The sequence below is a fragment of the Heliangelus exortis genome, chromosome 5 (assembly GCF_036169615.1).
Source record: "Heliangelus exortis chromosome 5, bHelExo1.hap1, whole genome shotgun sequence".
Taxonomy (NCBI): Eukaryota; Metazoa; Chordata; class Aves; order Apodiformes; family Trochilidae; genus Heliangelus; species Heliangelus exortis.
This window is the reverse complement of record NC_092426.1, coordinates 37,325,429-37,350,098: the sequence shown is the minus strand read 5'-3', so window position 1 is coordinate 37,350,098 and position 24,670 is coordinate 37,325,429. Positions and strand designations below refer to the sequence as shown.

General features: G+C 45.9%; 1 protein-coding gene across 8 annotated transcripts in view; it reads left to right on the top strand.

Moving 5' to 3' along the window:
- Positions 1-24,670, top strand: part of MAPKBP1 (mitogen-activated protein kinase binding protein 1) — a 106,790-nt gene that overhangs the window by 11,686 nt on the left and 70,434 nt on the right. For 7 of the 8 annotated variants that reach the window (XM_071744666.1, XM_071744667.1, XM_071744674.1 and 4 more), the window contains exon 3: positions 19,506-19,597. In XM_071744666.1, the coding sequence (XP_071600767.1) occupies positions 19,506-19,597 (92 nt within the window). Of the gene's footprint in view, positions 1-19,505; positions 19,598-19,688; positions 19,826-24,670 lie in introns of all 8 variants that reach the window. The other variant, XM_071744668.1, reaches the window with a different exon arrangement.

The window sequence follows — 24,670 nt, the reverse complement described above, 5'->3', positions numbered from 1 at the left end:
CCCTCATGCTCTTCCTCCTCTCTCCATGCTCTTCCTCCTCTCCCCCCCCACTCTTCCTCCTCTTCCCCTCATGCTCTTCCTCCTCTCTCCATGCTCTTCCTCCTCTCCCCCCCGCTCTTCCTCCTCTCCCCCTCATGCTCTTCCTCCTCTCTCCATGCTCTTCCTCCTCTCCCCCTCATGCTCTTCCTCCTCTCCCCACTCCCCTGCTCTTCCTCCTCTCCCCCTCATGCTCTTCCTCCTCTCTCCATGCTCCTCCTCCTCTCCCCATGCTCTTCCCAGGGCCGGCACCCTGGGGTAATAAGCCCGTGCGGGTTAATTTAAACACAGGTTTTGGAAAAAAACCAGGCAACCCAAGCTTCCAGTCTAGACAAACCCTATATAATATGCTCACAGTCTGTGTCTCCAGACAGTGTCTGGCCCTTCGTGGTGGGGCCCTGGTGTCCAAGGTTCCAGGCTGACCGGCAAGGCTGGAAGAGAGTACCAGGTTGGCTTTGGGAATAACATCATAGAGGATATGGATGCAGGAGTTGGATTGGGCAGCTTCCAGCTCTGCATCTTAGCTGAGGGAACTTAATTGTTTTCTTAGTTTGGGAAAATCTGCCTCTTCCTTTTGTAAAAGGACAGGTTTTCTACAGGGTACCAGACACCTGGGGAAGTCTGAGGTTACCAGGGGCTGGAGAAACATTCCTTGCTGTGGAGAGTCCTGTGGTGTTCCAGTGGGAAGAGGAGAGGGCTTGAAGAAGGCATTTATTTTTGCTGTCAGTGCTTTCCAGAGGTTTAACACAATTGGGAGCACTCATCACCTACCTACTGCCTAAAGGTTTGTTGGCAAGCAACAGAGCCTCTTTTTACTGGTAGTTTTTTTTGGCACTTTGGGCCTGTTGTAGTGGGAGGGGTAATCTGGCTGCCTTTGCCAGCAGCCCTGGCTGAGGAGGGGAAGAGGCTGAGTAAACATTACTGGAACTCTTCAGGCAGAGAGGAGGTGATATTCCTCCTCTGGGGTGTGGGTAAGGGACCTGTGGGCCTGAAGTGAGTTTTTGTAGCTTTTGGGGTTGCTTGAGTTGGAGAGTTCTTGTGTGAGGAGATGGCAGAAGAGTAAATCATCAGTGATCTATGTGAGCTGTGGAAGAAGTCAGGGCAGAAGGAAGGGCTTAGAAGCAAAATCCATTATAAAATGTCAAAGCAGATGGTTTTCCTTGGGGTGGTGGGTCTTGTCCCTGGGTAGCAGAGGGAATGCTACTTACACGTTGTGACCATCCTTCTGGGAAAGGGATTTACTCCCAGCTCTGTCCTGTGTCCTGCCCTCCCACTCTCTAGTGGGATTTAATTTGGATGCTTTTCTCAGATCCCCAGGAAGGGAAGTACTGTAAACAGCAGCCAAGCAGGATTTTGCATTATAGAGCATATGAACTGATGGTATGGGTATGTTTCTGTTTTTCTGAGAGCGTGTGTGTTTAATAGGAAGAACATCCTCTCTTCTGGTTGAGTGTATTTTACTTAGTGTGCTGTTAGTACATTGATTTACAGCTCACTCCTTTCCCTTGCTTACACAGTGTCACTGGCATTGTGCTACAGCTGTAACGTACACAGTCTTGCACAACTCTTTGTGTAACATTTTTACCACTGTGATGACCTTGAAGGGTTTTAAAAGAAGACTGAATGCAAACTCTGGCACGGTTCCTGCAGATAGTTAAGCATCCACTTCAATTTGTGTGAGGTAGGATGAGCACCAGTAGTTCTGTTTCACCCAGTGTATGTCAAGATAGGTGCCTCTGTGGCCAATTGCAAAGTTAAAGTCTCTATATGATGATTCATTGCATATATGTAACTAACTGTATGTGAGCACATGCCTTATAAGTATATATATTTATATCATGCAATGGTCTTTATGTTGTTTTGACCAGCACAGCTGCACTTTGTCCATAAATCCATATTCCCTGGGCTCACCAGTCCTGTGAAGCCTGGACCAGGGACTGTTTCTCTTTCCCTGTTTCCCATCCCCCAAATAAGCAGTTAACTAGAGCAGTTATCTTTTTCTTTTGTACCCCTATCATCCTCATCCCTCAAATATGAACTTGTTTTCCCCTTTTCTTCTCACAGTTAGTGTCTCCCTGACTGACCATTCTCTGATCCAAACAAGATGCTCCCCTGACGTGTTCAGAAAGGGCAGTTTTATCCCTGAAGTTATAAAAAGATTTATGCACCAGGACAAGGAACACCCATCTCTGCAAAGGCCTGAGATGGTGGTCATTAATTTTTCCACAAAAGATGCCATGCCTTTGCCTTCTGAAGTGCTGATTATGCTTTCTTCCTCTTTAAAGTCCAGTCCTGTTGGCGTCAGACATAAGAAAAGGTAACACTTTTTTTAGAAAACCCTCCAGTATTCATCTGTTGCAGACAAAAATGTAATGAAGGGTTATTTTAATGTATTCTGGGAAGTCTGGCACAGCTGTCTTTGCAGCCCATGGGAGGAACAATCTGCTGAAAGGCATAGTAGTTATCACCTGGTATTTATCTCCATGTGGTAGCAGGAGCACCCTCCTCTAGGTAAGGGAGTACAGGAGACACTTTGCCTCCCTGTGGGCTGCTGCAGGGGGTTTGGCTCACCAGGGGTCATCTTAAAACCCAGACCTAGCACTGGTGTCAGCATCCTGTGGGTTTATGGCAGGTGCCTCTCATCTCTGTGTCACTGAGGTCCCTGCAACCAGTGCTGGGGAAGTACATTTTAGATATTGGTCTGTGGCTCCTGAGCCTTCCTGTTCTTGTTTCTGTCCTGTTCAGGAGCTTAGGACTCAGTCAGACTGAGGTCTGACTCATTAAAATATGATAGCACTACTGATATTTTCTGTCTAAGCAGGGTTTGCAAATAGAGATGTACAAATCTCACTTATCTTTTGTTTGCCCAGCCCTTAAATTTAGAAGATTAAAATGCAAGTGGATACTGGCAGATGCTCTCTGTGCAGCATGTCTGTCCTTATGTTGGCACACACCCTGGTCACCTTTTGTGGTCTTTTGGCACTCAGACACCATGTCTTGACGTGACAAGAGCTGGCTGTAAACTTACAGCTATAAATCTGTTGGGGCTCTAGTGGAAGTCTGTCAGTGCTGTGCAGGTGGTGAGTGGCTTGCTCAGCTTCTGGGTGGATTAATTGTTTTTTTTTAATTATTTTATTTTATTTTTCTAAGACAGCTTGTAATTCTGCAGTGCTGGTGCCTGTTCTGGTCACAGTGGAGCAGCAGAGTTAACAGTGTTTATGGGACATTCTTTCCAATTGCTGTGGTCCAAACATATGTACACCAGCATTGAGTTACTTCTGCCTGGAATTAAGCCACAGAGCTATATATAAAATATGTTTGAACTATTGCAGTTATGTTGTTGGTATAAATAGGAGAAAGGGGTAGCACCAGGGCTTCCCTTCCTTAGGGATTTGGGAAGACTTCCCAGTGCTCCATCTTCAGTGGCAAAGGCTGGGGAAGGTGACTGAAAGAAGCAACAAAATGCCAGATGGCCAACCTGTAGGGAAAAGCATAAAGTTCAAGATATTTGGGTCTGGAGCATTGGCATCCTACTTGACAGTTGTCCAGGTCTTTTCTTTTGGGGTGGAACATGTCAGGAGCCCCACATTTTGCAGGGACCTTATTCCTCAGAGCCCCAGGGTTTGGCTTCTGACAGCCCATTGGGTTCTTGTGACTCCAAAGCTGCTGCTGAGTTTTCTTCAGCTCCTGCTGGCAGATGTTTCTGTCCTCTGAGCTATTAGACAAGTAGTCTGGGTTCAGGTGGAGCTTCTGGTTGCCTTGGTCACCATGTTGTCACACATGGGAGGGAGTGCTCATTTGTCTCAGGTAATTTGCAGACAGATCCTTCCAATATATTGACTCCTAAGTGCTTTATGGCAGGTATCAACCTGTGAAGCTCTAAGGATGTAGAAGAGGCAAGGTTTGTAGGTAAAAGTAATGTCTTAAACAGACTGATACTGCTAGAAGAAGAGAGGGAAGACTGTGGACAGGTGGGAACGTTTTCAGAGCTGAGTTCTCCAGGGACAGTTCTCTACAATACTTTCACAATTTTATTTTTTAAGAGCCTGAATCATCTGTTTTACTGTCTTACAACACTAACAGGCAGTCAGCTCCACTTCATCCAACACCTTTGCTCTGGTTGTTGATGGGAATTGCAGCCTGGTGTCACACAGGGGTCAGTTCCTGCGCAGGGGTGAAAGTAAAGCTTGGATCCAGCTGTTGCCCACAGCTGCCAGTGCACCACAGCAAGGAGCAAACAGGGACTGCATGGAAGCTTTAAAGATATCTTTTTGCTGGGGGAACTGCAGTTTCAGCAGGGTTAGCAGTATGGTTCAGTACAAATCACAGTCAGCAGGGATGTTCTGGCTCTTAAGCGTTGTTTTGCTGTTGAGTCTTGCTTCTTATCCTTCATGTGTTTGTCTGCTTTCTATCTAATTGGTTTAAACTGTAGAGACATACTTAGGACTAGTAGTTCAGGTGTTTCTGTACTACATGTGTCACTTGGAATTATTTCTTACCAAAACAGATTCTGCTAAATGTTTCTGAGTGAGTGAATGCATCTAAAGCTACTGACCGGAAAAATCAGGCATTGGGAGCATTGCTGAAGACTGGAGTTCCATAATATCTTTTTTTATTCTCTGCTTTGTACAGCTTTTTTTTTTTTTTTCTTTCTGTTTCTTTTTTTTTTTTCCCCTAAGAACTTAACATGTGCAAAGAGAAGCACTTTGTGCAGTTCTGAAGGAGCAGGAGTTTGTGTGCCTGAATCTACAGCTTTCTGGATTTCTAAACAAGGGCAGTGAAGAAATGGTGGGAGTTGTAATGGCTGATTTTTTTAGAAGTAGGGCAGGAGGTTGTAAGAAAACCAAATGTGTTTTTAAGCCTGTGGATTGCTCCCTCTAAGTGTGTTTTCCCTTCTTCCCTTCTCACATTTGGTAATTCTACCAGTTATCCATGCTCCTGAGCCTAGGGGAGACCTGCTCTTCCAGTGTTACTCACTTTGTTTCAGGGCTTTCAGTCACTTAGATGGCAGCCTGTTCCCTTTTTCTTTTTGTTAAATCACCTTTAACAACCTCCTCAAATAAGTCAGCTTATGTTGGACTTGTGCCTCCTGTTTAAAGACTTAGTTTCCGGAAAAGAAACTGAAAAGGTGCTTGGGAAAAATCACAGGAAGAAGTGATTTAAGGTAGAAGTGGAGGAGGAAAGTGGGCTTAATGAATATCTTTAGAACCTTTTTTCTCTCAGAGTGGTCTATTGTCTAGTGATGACATCCTGTGTGTGGAAGGGCAGAGAATCAGTGGTTTCCTGCTGCTGACTTGCAGGGAGAGTTATTCATGTCTTTGGGATGCTGGGTCTAGGCCATAAAACTTGCCAGGAATTTTAACTGCTTGGAAAAGACTAAACCAAGTTCTGTACCTATGACTGTGACTGATGAGTGCCTCTCCTGTAGTACCAGTTTGCATCTTTGAAGTAGAACGTGCTGTGAGTACCTGAGTGATCTCATGTGGGTCTGCTGGAGTTGTCCATGCTGGTGGCTGAGCAGCAGGTGCAGTGCCAGGGACACAGCATTACTAGTGAAGGACTTGCCAGCTGTACTGGAACAGGAGAAAGTGGCAGCAGGGTGGCTGGGGAGACAATGGAAATCAGTGCTTGTGCTGTTCCCTTAAGTTTGTTTTCTCAGCCTGTGGCCTGCGTTCATGTTCAGTGCTTCTCCTGGAGGACATGGTTTCCTTTCCAGGGGGACAGAAGGAAACTCTTGGGTGCTAAATATCATAGAATCATAGAATTGGCTGGGTTGGAAGGGACCTCAGAGATCATCAAGTCCAACCCTTGATCCACTCCCGCTGCAGTTCCCAGCCCATGGCACTGAGTGCCACATCCAGTCTATTTTGAAATATCTCCAGGGATGGAGAATCCACCCCTTCCCTGGGCAGCCCATTCCAATGTCTGATCACCCTCTCCGTAAAGAAATTCTTTCTCATGTCCAACCTAAACCTCCCCTGGCACAACTTGAGACCTCTTGTGCCCTCTTGTCTTGCTGAGAGTTGCCTGGGAAAAGAGCCCAACCCCCCCCTGGCTCCAACCTCCTTTCAGGGAGTTGTAGAGAGTGATGAGGTCTCCCCTGAGCCTCCTCTTCTCCAGCCTCAACACCCCCAGCTCCTTCAGCCTCTCCTCATAGGATCTGTGCTGGATCCCTTCACCAGCCCAGTTGCCTCCTTTGGACCTGCTCCAGGACCCCAATCTCCTTCCTGAGCTGAGGGGCCCAGAATTGGACACAGTACTTGAGGCACTGGACACAGTACTCGAGGTAATATGCATGTTGAGTGACAGATGCAAAGAGCTCCTTAATTCTAGGATGCACAAGGGGCAGATGATGATAAAGTCTCTTTTGTAAGAAGCTTATTCCACGGGGCAGAGGGTAGGGAGTGCAGGAAGGGATTGTCAAGAGCAAGGCAGCAAGTGTTGGCTGGGGGTGGGCAGGAAGCAAGTCTGGCTGCTTCTGTATATCCTGATTGGTTTGGGGGGAAAAAAAAATCTCTGATCCTTTAATTTGGTTAATTTTTAAGTATTCTTTGAAAATGTTGTCCCTAGCCTCAAAGAAAAGTGAGATAAAGCAATGGTGGGGCATAGTCCAATGCAGTAGGTAGCTGCTGGGACTTGGGAAGAAGGTGAGTTTATTCCCAGCTCTGCTGCTCATTTGTTGCATTACCATGATCAAGATACTGTACCTCAGTGCTTCTGGGTTTTTTTCCATCCAGTCCTCTTATATCTGCATACAGATTGCACGCTGTGTGGGAGTAGATGTTGTTACCTGCTCTAAGCACAGGAGGCCTTCATGTTGGAACTTCTTGCAAGTACTGTGAAACAAATAATAAATAATCCAGACAATACCTAGGTAAAGATTGAATACTAATCTCTTTATCACCTGACTCCTTCTGTAGGGATTTGGGCTGTGTGATAAATGCTGTGTACTCGCTCTGTCCTTCTGATTCTATTTATTCCAATTTTAGCATCTTTTAAATTGCTGCTAAGTGGTTTTTTTTTTTAATATAATTTTAATCGGCTTACAGCAAGACCATTTTCTAATCCCCTGAGGATGTGAGTAGGTACTTTCCCTTCTGGCATCACTGCAGTCCCAGGGAGATGCATGTGTGGGAGGACAAGGTGTCTAGTCCTGGAGTGGTTCAGGTGTTAGAGGCAGGAGGCTTCAGGCACCAGGAGAGGTGAACTCTCTGACCTCCTGTGGAGGGGCCAGCTACCTGCTCTGTCTGAGGAATCTGGGCATAAAAAGGTGAGGCTTTTACATACAGAGATTCTTTTAAAATCTTTCCTGAGGAGCTGAATACACTACTTAGAGGTGTCCCCTTCTCTAGAAGACCTGTGTGGTTGCCTTCATGGCAATGAGGGCTGCATAGGTAGATGGCTTTTAGGACAGAATTGCTATGCAGATTGGTGGTGAAGGATACAAATAGATTGATTTAGCCTGGGACATTATACGTGAGTAAAGAAATCACAAATGAATTATGAATGTCACCTCAGGCAGTCTGATCAGGAGGCTTTTCTTCACTTTACATAACTTGTGTGTTTCTGTTCCTGGACTCCAGGCCAAGCAGTAAGTTCTCCCCCCAAGCCTTGTCAGACAGCACACTGATCCATTTATACCAAAAATAAGCCCCAGGGAGAAGAAATTAAGGGCAAGGGGATCGTAATGTGGTGCTTCCCTAGAAGTGCTGAGATGTGGCTTTCCTTCTGTGACTCCTCATGGCAGGGTTAACTGTGGGGAAGGCTTTCTGTGCCCTCTCTTTTGGTCTCTCTTTCCTGCGTCCAAGTTTAGTTAGAACGTACACGTTGTTTATAGGATTTAGCAGGAGGTGATTTAGGATGGAGCTCCACACCACAGCAGTATCAGTGTCAGAAACAGTGTGTTATGACCCATGTGTTTGACTTCTCTGCAGTCAGGAGTTATGTGGGGCTGCCACAGCTTCCTTGGAGTGGGTGCCTGTCTCTGACACGAAGCTGTGGGCTGTTGTAGTTAGGAGGAGACTCAGCTTGGGGCCAGAGCCATGGGGAGGGACTTTGGCAGGGCCACAGATGGAGCAGCCTTGCCAGCCCATGCCTGCATCCCTGTTTGGCTCTTTTCCTTGTTCTTCTCCCTTGCTTCTTGTGAGTGCTAAAGCCTGGGCGAAACAGAGGGGAAGGAGCCTTTCCTATCTGGGAAGTGATGATTAACCATGATAAACAGTGACCCTTACACAAGAGAACCGTTTGTTCCTGCTTGATTTCAAACCCTTATATGAGTAACTGAAATGCTGCCCAAGGGAGCTGTACATTTTTTTTTTTTTTTTTTTTTTTTTTTTTACTTCTCACTGAAGCACTTTCATTGCCTATATTCAGGCCCTGTGTGGGGATTTGAAGGAGACCAATATTTAACACTGCCAGAAAGTCAGGATTTGCTTCCTTTCACCTCCACTGATGGGACGGGCTGGTGGGAAGTATGGATTGTATCTAATCCTCTTACAGACAGCAAGGAAGGTGCAGGGGAAGGTGAACTGGTTCCTTTTTCTAATACAAAATAAAAAAAATCCACTGGGCAAGTATCTGTGTGGGAGAGCAAAAACACCCCCTGCGTTATGTCTGGTATCTCACTTGCTTCTCTTTCCTTGTGAAAAAGTAATACATATTTGCAAATTGGAAAAATCTGTTCCTCTTGAAGAAGTGATCCTGCACAATTCCAGGTCCAGAGAACTCAAGGAATGGTTTCTTTGAAGCCTGCCCACACAGGATGTGTCTCTCTGTTGTGTCCCATAGGGCTGGCTTGCCTGTGGAGCTGGTTGGTTTGACTCCATGTGCAGATGCTTAGTCTGGAATGAATCAGGATTGACTATTTGTATGCTAGCAAACCTGTAGCCTGTTTGATGTCACTTTTTCTTTTTAAAAAATATGTAGTAATCACACAGTCTTCAGAAACTTTGCATACATCAGCAAAAAGCATCCCCACACCAAGGTCGAAGTAGCATCATCACAACACCAACAAAGGCAGACAAGTAACACACACTCCACCTCTTGTACCTTTACTGCCTTTGTGTCTCTGAAGCTGAGATATTCTGAATGTTTGTGAAATCTCATGCAAATCTGATTCAGGGTCACTTTTACAGTGAGAATGATGGCTGAATGGGAGAAGTTGCTGCTCACCCTGTCTTTAGCCAGGGTTGATAAGGTTATAATGTTTGCCTCTCCTCATCCCTGCAGTATTTTAGGAGAAATTGGACCTCGGTGTGGGGGTGAGGAAGGGAAAACTGGGGGATCAGGCTGGTGTTAAGCCAAGAACCAGAAGGTGATTATTTAATGATGGCCATGTCATGCTGTAGAAGCTGGTAGGACATTAACTCTTTATGGATGCTCTTTTACAGGCTGTAGGGACACCTGTGCTACTGTCAGCTCTGAGTTCCCTCACTCTGGTAGAGGGGCTTTTAATAGCCTGCCACCCACTTCCCCAGGGATATGCCGTGGTATTTATGGTCTCCCTGCCTTACTCCAGGTGCATGAAGAAGAAGGCAGAGTGCAGATTCGGCACGTAGCCCCTGACAGCTGGGGATGATGGGTCAGGAATGCAGTCCTGACAGCTGGAATGGGACTGGAGCAGCCAGCATGGTGGGGAGGCCAAGAGGGGAGAGAGGCTCCGTGGAGAGAGGGCTGAACACACGCACACAGGCAGGCTGTGTGCAGGAGCACGAGGAGAGACAGCCTGCAGGGACCTTGGGTTTCTCATGTTCCCTTTCTTCCACCTCCATCTCTGTTTTGTTCTCTCAGCTGCCTGGATCATTTTTAATCCACCCCCCTGTACAACCATTGTAGTGACACCTGGCAGAGCCATTAGAACCAAGGCTCAGCTTTTCCATCAGAACACCCCCCCATCCCCCATCTCCTTTTGTGTAGGTTTAGAAATGTAATATAATGCATCCCATAACTCTGTGATTCAAAACCTTCGGGCAGGTCAGTTTCTACCCTTGCCTCTCTCATGCCAAGGTATGCAATTCATGATTTGTGTTGTGGGAGATTGTGCCCTGGTGTTGTTGAAGTGGTTATACTGACATTACAGTGCCTAAAATTGGTAACTTCTTGTTGCAGTTGATGATGACCTGGTCAAGTGTTTGATTTTTTAAAAAAAAATTTTATTAAAATCTGAGGACTTGTTCACTGGTCAGGCAAAGCTACACAGCTCTGAATCCTGTCACTCAATGAATGGTTTAAATTGAGCCTCTTGAAATGTTGCAACAGTTTTGTGTGGTGGATTGCATGAAACCAGTTTTGATGGTCTTGGAGTAATTCCTGGAGAGTCAGTTAGGCAATTGGTTTGAGTCTGCAAGGATGGCAGTGAGCAAGGCTTGTGAGACTGACTGTGAGAGACACAGAGACTGCTCTGTCAAGCCAGAGATGTTCTGAATTGGTTGTGTGTTGCAGCTCAGCTTACTACAGTTCCTTCTGCAGGTGGAATATTTCCAGTCTCCAGGCTTATCAGGACCCTACTTTCTGCCAGCACAGGATGCTGAGGGGCAGAAGGCTCAGGCTGGAGAGGAGGCAAAGGATAGAAAAGCCTCTTTAAAAAAAAAAAAAATTAAAAAAGGAAAATTAAAATGCATATTCTAAAACCAGGGGGAGGCATTTGGCAGGTGAGGGACAGAAAGCAACTGTGGAGCTGAGTGGTTTTTATGTTTGTGTGCTTTTCTAAGTCAAAAGTCCCCTGCAGTTAATTCCATCCACCCTTCTTCAACCCCTCCCCCTGCCAGACAAACAACAAAACCCCCAACTCCCAAAAAAAAACAAATAGGCAGAGGAATTTGGGCCAAAGCCAGACCTTTGCATGTCAAGCTCAAGTGCAAAATGAATATTTCACAGCTGTGTTATAAATCCCTGACATGAAGGCTTTGCAGTGGAAATGCTGACAGCCCCTTAAGTAGAATAGTATACTGTAATTACTGTTCTGTGTTTAATGTGCCAAACGAAGCACAGCAGTGTTAAATGTAAAACTTCAAACCTTTGTTTTTCTGCAGCAGTAACAGGAGATCAGACAGAGTGTTCAGACGGTGGATTAGAGCCTGCAGCAGCGTGTGCCGGTCCCCGGAGGCCGAACGTGTTCTTTTTGCAGAGGGGCTCAGGGGCAGCAGAAGAGATGTACAAACAGGGCCAGCTGTGAGATTTGGCACCCCCTATCAAATTTCACTTCTGTAAGAAATAGACAGCCACTTCTTCAGTGCTGACGCTGACAATGTGCAGCCAGGATGCGTTTTCACGTACCCTGTGCACTGCTCTGACTTTGCTGGGTTGCAGCACAAAAAATCACCTTGGAGGCTGGGCAGCAGTGCTGAAAACTCAGGGAGCAGAGTGGAGGGAGATGGACGTGAAAAGCACAGTGCTGTTGTGAAACTTGAGCCTGATTTTGGAGCTCCCTGGGTCAGTGTATTTCCAGGGCTGAAGAGTATTGGGGTCTCAAGTCAAGTGTAAAAGGGTGGTTTGGTTTTTTTTTTAAGGCGACAGAAGAGATGATTATGTAGCCACTCCTTAGGAAAGGCTTTCCAAAGGAACCCTCATGGGTTATGTATCTCTGGGATTTCTGTCTGCACCACTTTCTCAGGAACGTGTGCCTTTGCACATGCATTATTAATATGCCCATATTCAGGCAGATTAATTCAGGCAGGACAGGGATGAGGGCAGGCACATTGTGCAGTGCATGATAGATGAACTCTGATGGATGTTGTCTTTTCATGCTGACTCCATGCCTTTAGTTAATTAAATGGCTTCAAATGTTAACTGTATTATACACAGGCCCAGGGGAAGGCTTTTAAAGTAGAACTTGTCTTCATGGGGACATTTATTGAAGTAGCCATTCTGGAGTGGGAGGGAATTATTGTGCTGCAAGAACTCCCTCTGAGGATGCTCGTGTTCATAAGTAAGTGCTTACAAAGGCATGGGGAGGAAGGAGGAAGTTGAAATCAAACTGTTGATTCAAGAGTAGGATTTCCCATTCCGCAGGGAAGCAAAGATGAGGAAATGGGGGATAAGTTTCCAGGTGCAAAGCAGCAGGAGTTCTAATCTGTGACTTTGTTGAGGAGGGAGACCTCTTTGATGCTGTCTGTAAATGATCTTAGATGTCAAGAAGGCTTGTGTAAGGTGTTAACAAGAAAAAAGAATGGAGAATAAACTAGAAGACTGTATTCTTCTGCTCTGTAAATGCTTGCTGTGACCACACCTTGAAAGCTGTATGTAGTCTTGGTGTTTCATTGCTTATCTTGGGAAGGATATAATGAACCTGGAAGATGGCTCACAGAAGAGCATCAGATACAAAAGCTGATCAAAGATATGAAATAGAGTGAAGATCCTTGTACTTGGAACACAGATGACTTAGCAGTGATAGCACAGATCCTTACAAAATCATGAGTTACCCAAAGATGGGAGGTGGGAACTGGCTGCTCACTCTCTTCCCATACAAGAACCCAGGGCCCATCAAATGAAACTAAGAGTGAGGTTTAAAGCAAGCAATGAAAGATGGTTCTTCTTGCAAGATGTGAAGTTCCTTGCCAAAAGATACTGTGAACACTGTTTTTGCAGACACAGTGGATGAGTTCATGGTAGAGAACTCCACTGAAGTAGGCTAAAAACTGAGAATATCTATCTTGAGACTGGGAGTTTGACAGGAGGTAAGAAAGAATCAAATTTGCTTTCCCTGCTCTTAAACTTTATCCATACATTTGTCCATACACTGTTCTTCCTGACTTTTCTCCTTCACTTATGGCTGCAAATAGAAGCAGGAACCAGGGCTTGATACTGGTGTCTGATCCAAGATGACCAATCTTGTAAAGTCTGAAATAGACACACCTACTTGTTGGACATGTTTTTTCCAGGCTTTAGCCTCCTCCCTGATGTGGCAGATACTGGGACATGAGGACAGCCCTGTGCAGTGACACTCATTTTCTTTTGGTGGCCTCGTTGAGCACTGCAGAGCTGGGTAGATCTTCTCAAATGTTTTGCTTCTTTATATCTGTGCTTGAAAAAATTGCATTTGTAGAGAATGCTAAGTTCTTGGGCCCAGGAGAGAACGTGAATATTATTTGATGACAAGAGATGAGGCAATGGGCTCTTTAATTTCTGGAACATGGTATGAACATGAATATAGAGAAGAGGAGCTGGAATACTACTGAACTCCAGCTTAGTCTTTCTGTGGCCTGGGGAGGGTGATGGGCTGAGCAGCAGCAGCATCATTCAGCCTGCAGTTGAAACTCTTTCAGGGATGCCTGGTGTTAAAAATTACTTTCTCTTGAAGTTTTCTTTTCCTCTCTTACTTTAAGCCAGACCACAGAAGTCTGCTGGTGTGCAAGCAGGCATAAACACAGAAGCTCTCTACTACTCAGCAGTAGCACAGTGCAGCTGCAGGGAGAGCTCCTGTGAGCTCCAGTCAGGCAGGACTGGCACAGTGTCTATGTTGTCCCCTTTGGCACCCATTTTGGTGGAAATTATTACAGCCCTGGGTGTGTTTACTACTGTTTTCTAACAGTGAGCTGCCAAGATGAGCAGGCCACATCCTTTGCCTCCTGTTACCTCCTGTGTGGCTTTGCAGTGCAGACAGTCCCAAAGGGATGCAAATGATGGGATGGAGAGTGTTTTCAGGGGGCTGATCCTTCAAGGATTTCTGTGTTGTCTTTGTAACATGTGGGAACAATTGCTTGTGGTAGCTTCCTCAAAACAACAAAAAGAGTTTGTGCAAGTATAAAACTTGGTCTCTGAGAGCTGGGACCAGCTGGTCACGCATCTTGTTTCCTGAAAAGAAAAAACCCAAGGCTGGGAGGATCTGTTTAGAGCAGCCTTTCCAAAAGTAATATCTGCATCTCAGCAGTATGGGAGAGGTGGCATGGCTTTGTTATGCAAGTGGGAGCTTTTCCCTCTTTGCTTCATGGGGCAGTGCCTGAAGAAAGCAAGGGCTGGTCTCAGATGTGCCTTTTGACTTCCAGGTGGGATTGGGCTGCAGCAAGGCTCCTCTCCCTGGGGAGGCCTGGCTGCTAGGAATACCTGTACCTCGAGTCCTGAAATTTAGGACTCTGCTGGCCCTACAAGGTGTTGGAACTATTAGATGACCCTGGGATCTGATGTGGTGGGAACGGAGTAAGATCTGCTGAGGCACTAAAACGTCTTTGTGTGTTTGTTTAACTCCAAGTAGCCAAATCTAGCTTTGAGCCTGTAAAATGGGTGAATATCAGGTTTTGCACACCAGATGTTAGCATCACCACTGATTCTGGTTTTGGTGCCTCAGAGTGCCTCCAACTTTGAAAAAAAAAGTTGGCCTTAAAAGAAGGGAGACGGGGTGGTTCCAGGTAGCACAAGGCGAGCTGCAGGGAGCGCGTGGATCAGCTCAGTAATGCTGCAAATCACACAGAGAACCCTGCCTGAAAGTGCCAAATACTATTAATAGAAGCCTCAAGATGAAATAACAAATGTGGGTAGCTGGCCTCCTCTCCTGTGCCTCTAATTTAGGCACAGAAAATGAGGGGTTTAATCTTGCAGTTGTTTCCAGGCTGGGATGAGGGCGGTGAGGTGGCCCCTGGGCTGCCTGTGAGGGCCTGAGCAGGCAGTGACATGGCCGAGGGCTGTGGGGAGCAAACTGGACCAGCGTGGGAGTTGTTTGTAGGGAACAGAGTGTCTCAGATCTGCTCAGGGGCTCTCAAGCTCCTATTCTAGACTCAGTTAAGACTTGGGAAGAGATGTCAGGGGATTTACTTCTGATTGGGTTGTGCTGATATTGGTTGATTGTTGACTTACTGTGAGTCAACAGTGCGTGCGCAGGTGGCCAAGAAGGCCGATGGCATCCTGGCTTCCATTAGGAACTCGGTGGCCAGCAGGAACAGGGAGGTGACCATCCCTCTGTACTCAGCTCTGGTGAGGCTGCATCTGGAGTCCTGTGTTCAGTTCTGGGCACCTCACTCCAAGAGGGACATGGAAGTGCTGGGGAGTGTCCAGAGAAGGGCAACAAAGCTCCTGAAGGGCCTGGAGCACAAGTCCTGTGAGGAGCAGCTGAGGGAGCTGGGGGTGTTTGGTCTGGAGGAGGCTGAGAGGAGACATTATTGCTCTGACTACCTCAAGGGAGGTTGGATCAAGGAGGAAAACAGCCTCTGCTCCTTAGTGAACTGCGATAGGATCAGAGGGAATGGATGGAAGCTGTGCCAGGGGAGGTTTAGGCTGGATGTTAGGAAATATTTTTTCACTGAGAGGGTTGTCAGGCATTGGAATGGCCCAGGACATGGTGGAGTCACCATCCCTGGAGGCATTTAAAAGGCATTTGGACCTGGTCCTTAAGGAGATGGTTAAGTGGTTGACTGTGGTGTTAGTCAAAGGTTGGACTGCATGATCTTGGAGATCTCTTCCAACCTAAACATTCTGTGAAGTACCATGGCAGTGGTTATGGCTGTGTAGGACTGCCACATGAGGTACCTTCTTGTAAGTTGGAATTTCAGGAGTGGGAACATGGCAGAGCTAAACTGACAATTTTGCCCTTTGTTGAGAAATCTGAATTCCAGATCAGGAAGCTAAAGTGGGTGTACTCCTGCCCTAATTAATTGTATTAATATTTCTTTATTTTATCTTGCAAGTTGAGAGGAATCCAGTTTGTACTCTTTGTTGCATATTGTTTTTCCTCTCAGAAATGTTTTGCATCCTGTCAAGCTTTGTGATGAGTGACTTCTGCCCTGATGTCACCTAGCCTGGAGGTTGGTCATGGGAAAAAGCTGTGGTGTGCTGTGGTCAGGGTGGTGTCAAAAGCCCAAACTTTAAATGTGCATGTGTGCTTTTTTGAAGCAAGTTGTTTCTCACACTCAGTGATTATCACGTGGAGGTGTTGTAAGAGCATCCACTGGATAGGCTCACGGGGCTGCCTTTCAGATCCTTTACATTAGGAAGGTTTTAAAGCTAAGTCTTAAGACCAAAAGAGGGGGATTCTTTTCCAGAAAGTTAGTTGTGGACACTGGTATCTATTTCTGTAGCACCAGGTCTGTTAACACCAATGGTATGGCTGTGATATTGCCTTTTTCTAATGGAACGAGTGATCTGTTGGAAGCCAGAAGATGCTCACTGGCAGTAGAATAATTGGACCTGAAGCCTGAGCTACTCTCTTTGTGTCAAGCTGTGTGCTGCCCATAGGAGGAAGGCAGACTTTCCACCTCCTGGCATTGCCACAAGCCATCTCTTGGCAGAGCAGCATGGGGCTTCCACAGACCCTGGAATGAGAGAGAGGATGCTGGAGCAAGTGTGACATTTCACTCTTGGTTGGGTGAGAGGGCCAAGATGAACGAGTTACCCCTCTTGCTCCATGTCTCTCCCTCTTAAAGATTAGGAGAGGGCAGATTTTTCCACACTACTAAGTGCAGGGTAGGTTTTGGAGGTTCATCTGGACTTGCCAATGAAAGAGGGCAATTTTTCTTTTCCCTGACTGTGAGCTAGCTCCCTGTGTCCCTTTGCCAGGCTGGCAAACACAAAACAAGAACTACTTTCTGCTGATTTGGCCTGCTGGGAAGGCAGTTGCCATGTCAATGCTGGTCAAGGGACACTTTGGGGAGTGTCACTGGGGTGAGGAAGGAATGATCTGTCCCCTCCAGGCCTGGCAGCTGTAAGATCAGCTCAGCCATGGTGTAAGGCTGCACACTGAGAGGCTTGAGATACATCCTTTGCAGAGCAAAAATGTACCTGGTGGTGAAAGTAGGTTGCTGAATTGCTGCTGAATAGCTGCATAGCCAAGGTCAAGTAGTGCCATTCAAGATAGCTGCAGTTCCAGCTACCCTGAGCTAAAGCCTGTGCTGAGCAGCCCTTTAAGCACAGCATTGCTAAACTGATGCTTGCTGACAACATCAAGTAATTGGTTCCTTATCTAGATTGGAGCACTTGAATGGCACATGTCTCTTCCATTTCCTCCTTCACTGTCAAGAATGTGGTTTCTGTAGGAATTTAAACCTCTTCTTGTTTGATGGATTGGAAGCTGCTGATATGATCTGGAATCTTAGCAGCAGAAGCATTGCATTTTTCTTTCTCTGAGTTTGTGGAGCTGCTTTAAAAAAAAGTGTGGTTTGAGGTAGTGTTAATGAGCCTGGAAGAGAGATAACCTCATAGACTCCCCCCCCCCCTCCCCCAGCATTTTTGTTCCAACTTTAAGCTGCAACCAAACTATTTCCTTTCTTTACTGGTGGATTTTTAAATGCCTTTTTAATTGTATGTTCTTACAGTTAACAAAAACTCAGTGGAGTTTCGTAAAAGTCATGTTTCCAGAGATACTCATTTTGCAAGGAAAGGGGAAAATCATAGAATCATGGAATTGGCTGGGTTGGAAGGGACCTCAGAGATCATCAAGTCCAACCCTTGATCCACTCCCGCTGCAGTTCCCAGCCCATGGCACTGAGTGCCACATCCAGGCTCTTTTGAAATATCTCCAGGCATGGAGAATCCACCCCTTCCCTGGGCAGCCCATTCCAATGGCTGATCACCCTCTCCCTAAAGAAATTCTTTCTAATGTCCAACCTAAACCTCCCCTGGCACAACTTGAGACCTCTTGTGCCCTCTTGTCTTGCTGAGAGTTGCCTGGGAAAAGAGCCCAACCCCCCCCTGGCTCCAACCTCCTTTCAGGGAGTTGGAGAGAGTGATGAGGTCTCCCCTGAGCCTCCTCTTCTCCAGCCTCAACACCCCCAGCTCCCTCAGCCCTTCCTCACAGGACTTGTGCTGGATCCCTTCCCAGCCTCCTTGCTCTTCTCTGGACCTGCTCCAGCACCTCAATCTCCTTCCTGAGCTGAGGGGCCCAGAACTGGACACAGGACTCAAGCTGTGGCCTCCCCAGGGCTGAGCACAGGGGCAGAATCCCTTCCCTGGACCTGCTGGCCACGCTGTTCCTGAGCCAGCCCAGGATGCCATTGGCCTTCTTGGCCACCTGGGCACACTGCTGGCTCCTCTTCAGCTTCCTGGCAATCCAGACTCCCAGGTCCCTCTCTGTCTGGCTGCTCAAAAGACCAAGTTGTTCCAGAGACAGGGATATAAAAACTATGACTCTCTCCATGTCACTGGCTTGAAGGCAGGCCAGATTGGACCTAGCAGGAGCATGGATGGCTCACTTTAAGCAGTGGCACCCATGTGGAGTTACTTCTGTCACCTTCTCTAGTAGCCTGGGCCATGAGCTCAGTGAGACCTTGTTTCTTCACCCTGCAGCCAAACTCCTCAAATCTGGTAAGCCCTGTGGTCAGGATGGCGTGGGGAACCTGCCCTGCCCTTGCCTTTTGTGCAACATATGAGTCTAAATACAAGATGTTCATCTTCAGGGCAGCTATTAAAGATGGTAGTCATTTTTACAATAGTAAATTCTTATGCCACACCTGTGCCCTTAAGGCCTTAGCCAAATGTAACTTAGATGATGATAATTAAAAACAGAAGGCTGTGACCCAGTAAAATCCATGAGTTTGGCAGGGACAGCAATGCTGAGGAAGAATGTATGCATTAAATATATAATAAATAGCATCAAGCTGTGCAAATTTAAAGGAAAGAGAATAATTTTGTGTCGGTCAAAACAACCCCAGGGCTGAAAACTGGTTTGTGCTCAGAGGTTGTGTCAGATTTTGTGCAGTGTAATCCCACTGCAAACTTTAGCTTTGGAGTAATCACTAAGTTCTGATGATTCCTGTGCCAGTGAGAGCTCCCCAAGATATTGTGCTGTCTCTGTCTGTCCTACTAACTTCCCCTTTTGTTTTTGCTTTCTGAGCTGCTTGCCACAGAGGCCTGGGTGTGAAGCTTTATGTCTTCTAAGTAGCTCTTCCCAGTTGTGTTTTTCCTAAAAATAGTTGAGATCTTTGCTCAGGGGGATGTCAGACACTTTGGGTTACTCTCTTTTGCATGGGGCATGGATATTTGGGATTGTGAACCCAGATCCCTGTGGAGGGATGCCCTGGTTCACTGGATGTGAATTCCATTTCAAGAACTTGGATAAAAATTAACTATTTCTAGGAATATGGGGCTGGGACCAGGATGAGCTGCCTGTCACTGGATAGAGGGGATAAACAGTATGAGTCAACCTTGAAACAATTTCTGGGGAAGAGTTCCTGAGAAAGTGATTTTCTGCTCTTGCTGGGAGGATGGGAATCGATGGGCAGTGAATATGCATCCCAGCTTCTTGCCATGACTTGTGATGCTCTGGCACAGACAAAGTAATCAATGAAATGATAACTCCTTCTCTGTACTCCAGCAGAATTTTACTGTTGAATTTTACTATTGAAAGCTAAGCATGGCTGCTTCTGCATCTGAGTGCTTGTCCATGAAATTTTGGGATCTGTGCTTCTTCCCAGGGCCAGAATTCCCATTGTGAACCAGCCCATCAGCATCTGTGTATGGGTCCAGTTGAACTTCACTTACATTTCATAACATTTTTTCTTTTCATAACATTTTTTTTCATAACATGTTTTCTTTTTCATATGCCCTAGGTGACTTTGGAGAAGGTGTTGGGGATAACTGTGTCAGGAGGCAGAGGATTAGCCTGCGACCCCAGAACTGGCCTCGTTGCTTATCCAGCAGGGTGAGTCACTAACCATGATCTTCAAAGCAGAGAGAAACCAGGACTGTATCAACATAAAGATTCAGGCTGTTTCCCCTATGGGCTTTTACAGGGAGGCTTTTTGCTCTTCTTTTAGCACTGGAGAATGATGAGAGTCATCACTGTGATTGGCAAGGGAGAGGGATTGCATTTTACCTGTCAGGTTTTAATGGGAGCCCTTTTAATGGAATTCTTCTCCTTCCTCTTGCTGTAAGCTGGGTGCTAAATGCTTTCTGGGCTTTTTAACCATGCTCTGTAGTGTGGTGAACTGAAACAAAAACTCCATGTGGTTCTCAAGCCAGTGAGTATCTAACAGAGCAGGTGATGCTTTCAGTGAATTGACAAAAGCCTTCTTGGATATGCCCTGCAATTCAGGACTTGCCCTGTTCCTCATCCAGACACCAAGAAAGATTCCAGGCTGACAGCCTCATGGGTGTAGGTTCTCTGGAGTGCAGCACATCTATGGGCTGTGGTGTAAGTCCAGATAGGAATATTCAGGAGGCTTTGATGAACAGCAAAAGAGCTAAAGAGAGGGCAGTAGTCCTGGAGTGGTGGCTTTGTGAGTTTCATATTAAGCAAAATCAAACATCTGGGTCCAGATCCTAATATTGTTGGAGGCAGAGCTCACTCAATGGACACACACCCATTAGAGAGCAGAGCATGTTGGAATTGCTGGGCTGTGGTATGAGACTTATCTTAAAATATATAACCCCCCCCCCAAAATTTTAAAGGGACTGTGAAGTGTTTGGGTTTTTTCCTTTTATTTTTCCTTTGCGTCCAAATGGAATTTCATGTCTTTTAATTTCTGCCTGTTGCCTCTTTTTCTGTCAGTGGGTGGTTTGTTAAACTGCAGACAATTTGAGATCCAGGTCTGTGCTGCATTGCATCCCTTATGCAGGAACTCCTTGCAGCCAGGCAAATACATCCCTGCATCTTTTCTGACAAAAATATCCTCTTTCTTGAAGAGGGCAAGGACACAGAGAAGACAACAAATGCAGTAAACAGCTGTTTTGGGCTCTTGCATAGCTAAAGATAGATTAGTTTTCTTAATAGCCACGTCCTCTGATGAGCTTGTGCATGCCTAACATTGATTTAATCAAGCATGAGATCACCTGGGGATTCTTTTGGGTAATTAAAAGGTTATGTCTTTCCTTTGGGCTTTACAGTGGAATTCCTGTTCTTACTTGTTGGTGGTAGCATCTCCTGGCCTGGGCAGGAAACCTATGGAATACACCAGATGTGTTTTGTAACAGTTTAATAGCTTCTATGACTTGCTGAATTTCTGCCATGGCTGGGCTGTTCTGTGATGCTGTTATAATTTGCTGCAGCTAAGACATTCTCTAACAAAATTAGCATTAATTAAGGAGTGAAAACATGAGAGGGGTATTGATGCAGAGCTTACTAGGTTGATGCTAGTTCAGTTTGTTGGTTTTTTTTTGGGTTTTTTTTTTAATGTTTATTACTTTCTTGTTTATTTCTCTTGATTTGCAAGAATCCTGGCATTTCTGGTACTTTTGCTTTATGTTGTTTGTTTTTGTTTCTAATTGTTTGAATTTACTGGACACCAAAGCCTCTGACCTGAGACTTAACGTAGCAGACTGGGTATGGCTCATGCATGCACAAGTGGTTCATAACCCTGTAGCTTGGTCATCTTAGCTGTGCTCCAGGTATTCCAGTGATTTCCCCATCCCTTTTCTCATCTCCTGAGGTTTTGCAATCCTGACAAGCAGATGCTTTGCTCCTCCAGTCTGTCCTACCCCTAAAAGCTGAATTTACGTAATAACTCTGTCTTTTCCTAAGAATACTTTCAACACACCTACATCCATTTGGCTGAGAGCAGCACAGTTGCCCCAGGGAACCTGACTTCATCCACAACAGGAATACAAATATGAATGAGGGATTGTGCATGAGAAGTTCTGGAATTCTTTGAGCAGGATCTTAACTATGGTATCTGGTTTGCCTGAAGTAATTTAGGATTTTCTGGATTTTCTCTTTCCCGGAGTTACTCACTCTCCTGAGAACTTTCTGAATCTCTTGAAAGGAGTTCCCAACACAACCCAAGCTCCTTCCAATCCAGAGGGGTGCCAAAGAACTGTTTTACAGGACCAGGTTTTGAACCTTTTATCCCCTCTTCTTTGATCCCAGTGAGGCTTTCACTCCAGCAGTGTGTGACCTTGGCATCACTTTGGTGGGATGCTTGTGTCAGAGGGTTCTTTTCTTCATGTCTTCCATAAAGGCTAAAAAGGCACCAAGAGCTGCAGATATTCTCAGCCACCACTTTCACAAAAGGCTGTTTGTTGTTTTGGGAGATAAGACAATGGAGGATAGAAAACTGAAGGTCTTAAAACTGGCCTGCAATTGCCTCTCCTTAAGCTGGCAACTGAAATAAACCCAAAGTTGCCTATTTTCATCTCTGTTAGGGTAATGCAGTAACAAAGGGAATCTTTTGGGAAGAGTGAGGGGGACAGAAATGTCCTGAATTTTTACTTCTTGTGGTGGCACCAATGCTCTGGCCTCCTTTTATTTTTTCTCTTTGCTTTTTCCATGCTCTTCTGTCATTTTTTTTTTTTTTTCTTTTGGTAGCTGGTTGACGTTCTGTTTCCTAGGAACAAAAAGGCAAACAAAACTCAGAAAATCCTCTGAGAATGACTAGCATTAAAAAAAGGGGAAAGAAAAGGGGGAGGGGGGAGTGTCTATCCACTTAAATTCTGCTCAAACAGCTTGAGTCAGCTTATCTGTTTTGGTGTTGTGTTTGCTGATGTTTTTTAAGCCTTATATAGGTTAGTGACTGATTTATTTATTGTTTCTCTTTATTCTCTCCTTGGCTCTCAGTTGGCCATGAGAGCTCTTTGGGAATCTTGTCTTCATGTGAGGTACTTGCCTGCTTGAGGGTTCAGCCTCTACTTTTTCTTCCATAAGAGCAGGAAAGGAGTGCTTCATGCTGTTCAATGTGCAGTGTCTTTTAAACACTGTTCTGCTATGTTCTGGCAAGCTTAAGCATCTCTCTAGCTCTGCTCATCAATTCCCACCCCCTCTTAATACAAATCAGGGATTTTTTGCATGAGTTTTCCTTCTTGGGGGAGTTGGTATTTGCTACATAGCACATGTATCAGTTGATCAGTCTCAGCTTGCATATTCATCCCTCCCCTTCATCTCTCTATCACAGCTCATTACATATGTCAAATCCTGCTTAAGGCAGACATGGATTTAATACAGGGAATCCTCTCTGAGATAAAGTGAAATCATAGAATCCTAGGGGTTGGAAGGGACCTCGAAAGATCATCTAGTCCAACCCCCCCTGCCAGAGCAGGGCCCCCTAGAGTACATCCCCTAGGAACGTGTCCAGGGGGGTTTTGAATGTCTCCAGTGAAGGAGACTCCACAACCCCCCTGGGCAGCCTGTTCCAGGGCTCTGTCACCCTTACAGTAAAAAATTTTTTTCTGATATTCAACTTGAACCTCCTATGCTCCAATTTACACCCATTACCCCTTGTCCTATCACTGGTCACCACTGAGAAAAGCCTAACTCCATCTCCCTGACACTCACCCCTTACAGATTTGAAAACATTGATGAGGTCACCCCTCAGTCTCCTTTTCTCCAAACTAAAGAGACCCAGCTCCCTCAGCCTTTCCTCATAAGGGAGATGTTCCACTCCCTTCATCATCTCAGTAGCTCTGCGCTGGACTCTTTCAAGCACTTCCCTGTCCTTCTTGAACTGAGGGGCCCAGAACTGGACACAATACTCCAGGTGTGGCCTCACCAATGCAGAATAGAGGGGGAGGAGAACCTCTCTTGACCTACTAACCACACCCTTTCTAATGCACCCCAGGATGCCATTGGCCTTCTTGGCCACAAGGGCACATTGTTGGTCATGGTCATCTTCTTGTCTACCAGGACCCCCAGGTCTCTTTCACCTACACTGCTCTCCAGCAGCTCAGCCCCCAACCTATACTGGGACATCGTGTTGTTCTTCCCCAAATGCAAAACTCTACACTTCCCCTTGTTGAATTTCATCATGTTTCTCCCTGCCCAACTCTCCAGCCTCTCCAAGTCTCTCTGAATGGCAGCACAGCCTTCTGGTGTGTCAGCCACTCCTCCCAGCTTAGTGTCATCAGCAAACTTGCTGAGGGTACATTCTATACCCTCATCCAAGTCGTTGATGAAGATATTGAACAACACCGGTCCCAGTACCGACCCCTGAGGGACTCCACTGGTCACACACCTCCAACCAGATTCTGCCCCATTGACTACAACTCTCTGACTCCTTCCTTTCAACCAGTTCCTGATCCACCTCACTACCTGATCACCAAACCCATACTTGATCAACTTATCTACAAGGATGCTGTGAGAGACGGTGTCAAATGCTTTACTGAAATCAAGATAAACCACATCTACCGAAATGAGTTTCTTTGGGTTTCTCTCAGAAATGGCTGTAGCCATCACAAGACACAGCCCCTTGGTTAGCTCTATGTGTGCATGGTACATTTGAAGAACAAATTATTCAGATTCCCCTGTGTTCTGTACCATTTCAGAATGCCCTTGTTTGTAGATGGGAAGGGAGAGACAATAAAAGAAAGAGCTATATGATGAAAGTTAAGATGAATCTATTAAGTGTTTTCTCCTGCTGCTTTTTGCCATGAGCACTTGGTGAAGAGCTACACTTGTCTTATAGGACATATCATAATATTCAGACATAATAGGACATAATATTCAGAAGTGAGTAGTGGTCTGATGTGTTCAAAACCAGAAAACTGCACAGCTGTCTGGGTCAAATTTTATTTTGCTGCTACTGTGTGGTGCATATTGGCTGTCAGGGCAGCAGCTTCTTGTGTGCAGAAGAATCAAGCCAAGGTCTCTTCATTTCACTGTCTCCCCCTGTTTCACCCCTCAGCTTCTTTGCAGTGCTGAGTGGAAGCCTCTTAATTTGTCTTAACTTCTGAGTTGTACCTCTCCTGGCTCCTTGGCCAAGTGTCCAGGGATGTAAAGGTCAGGTTCTGCACAGGCTGGGCAGTGAACCACAGTTTGTGTCACAGCAAAGGCAGGAAGAGGAGGAGA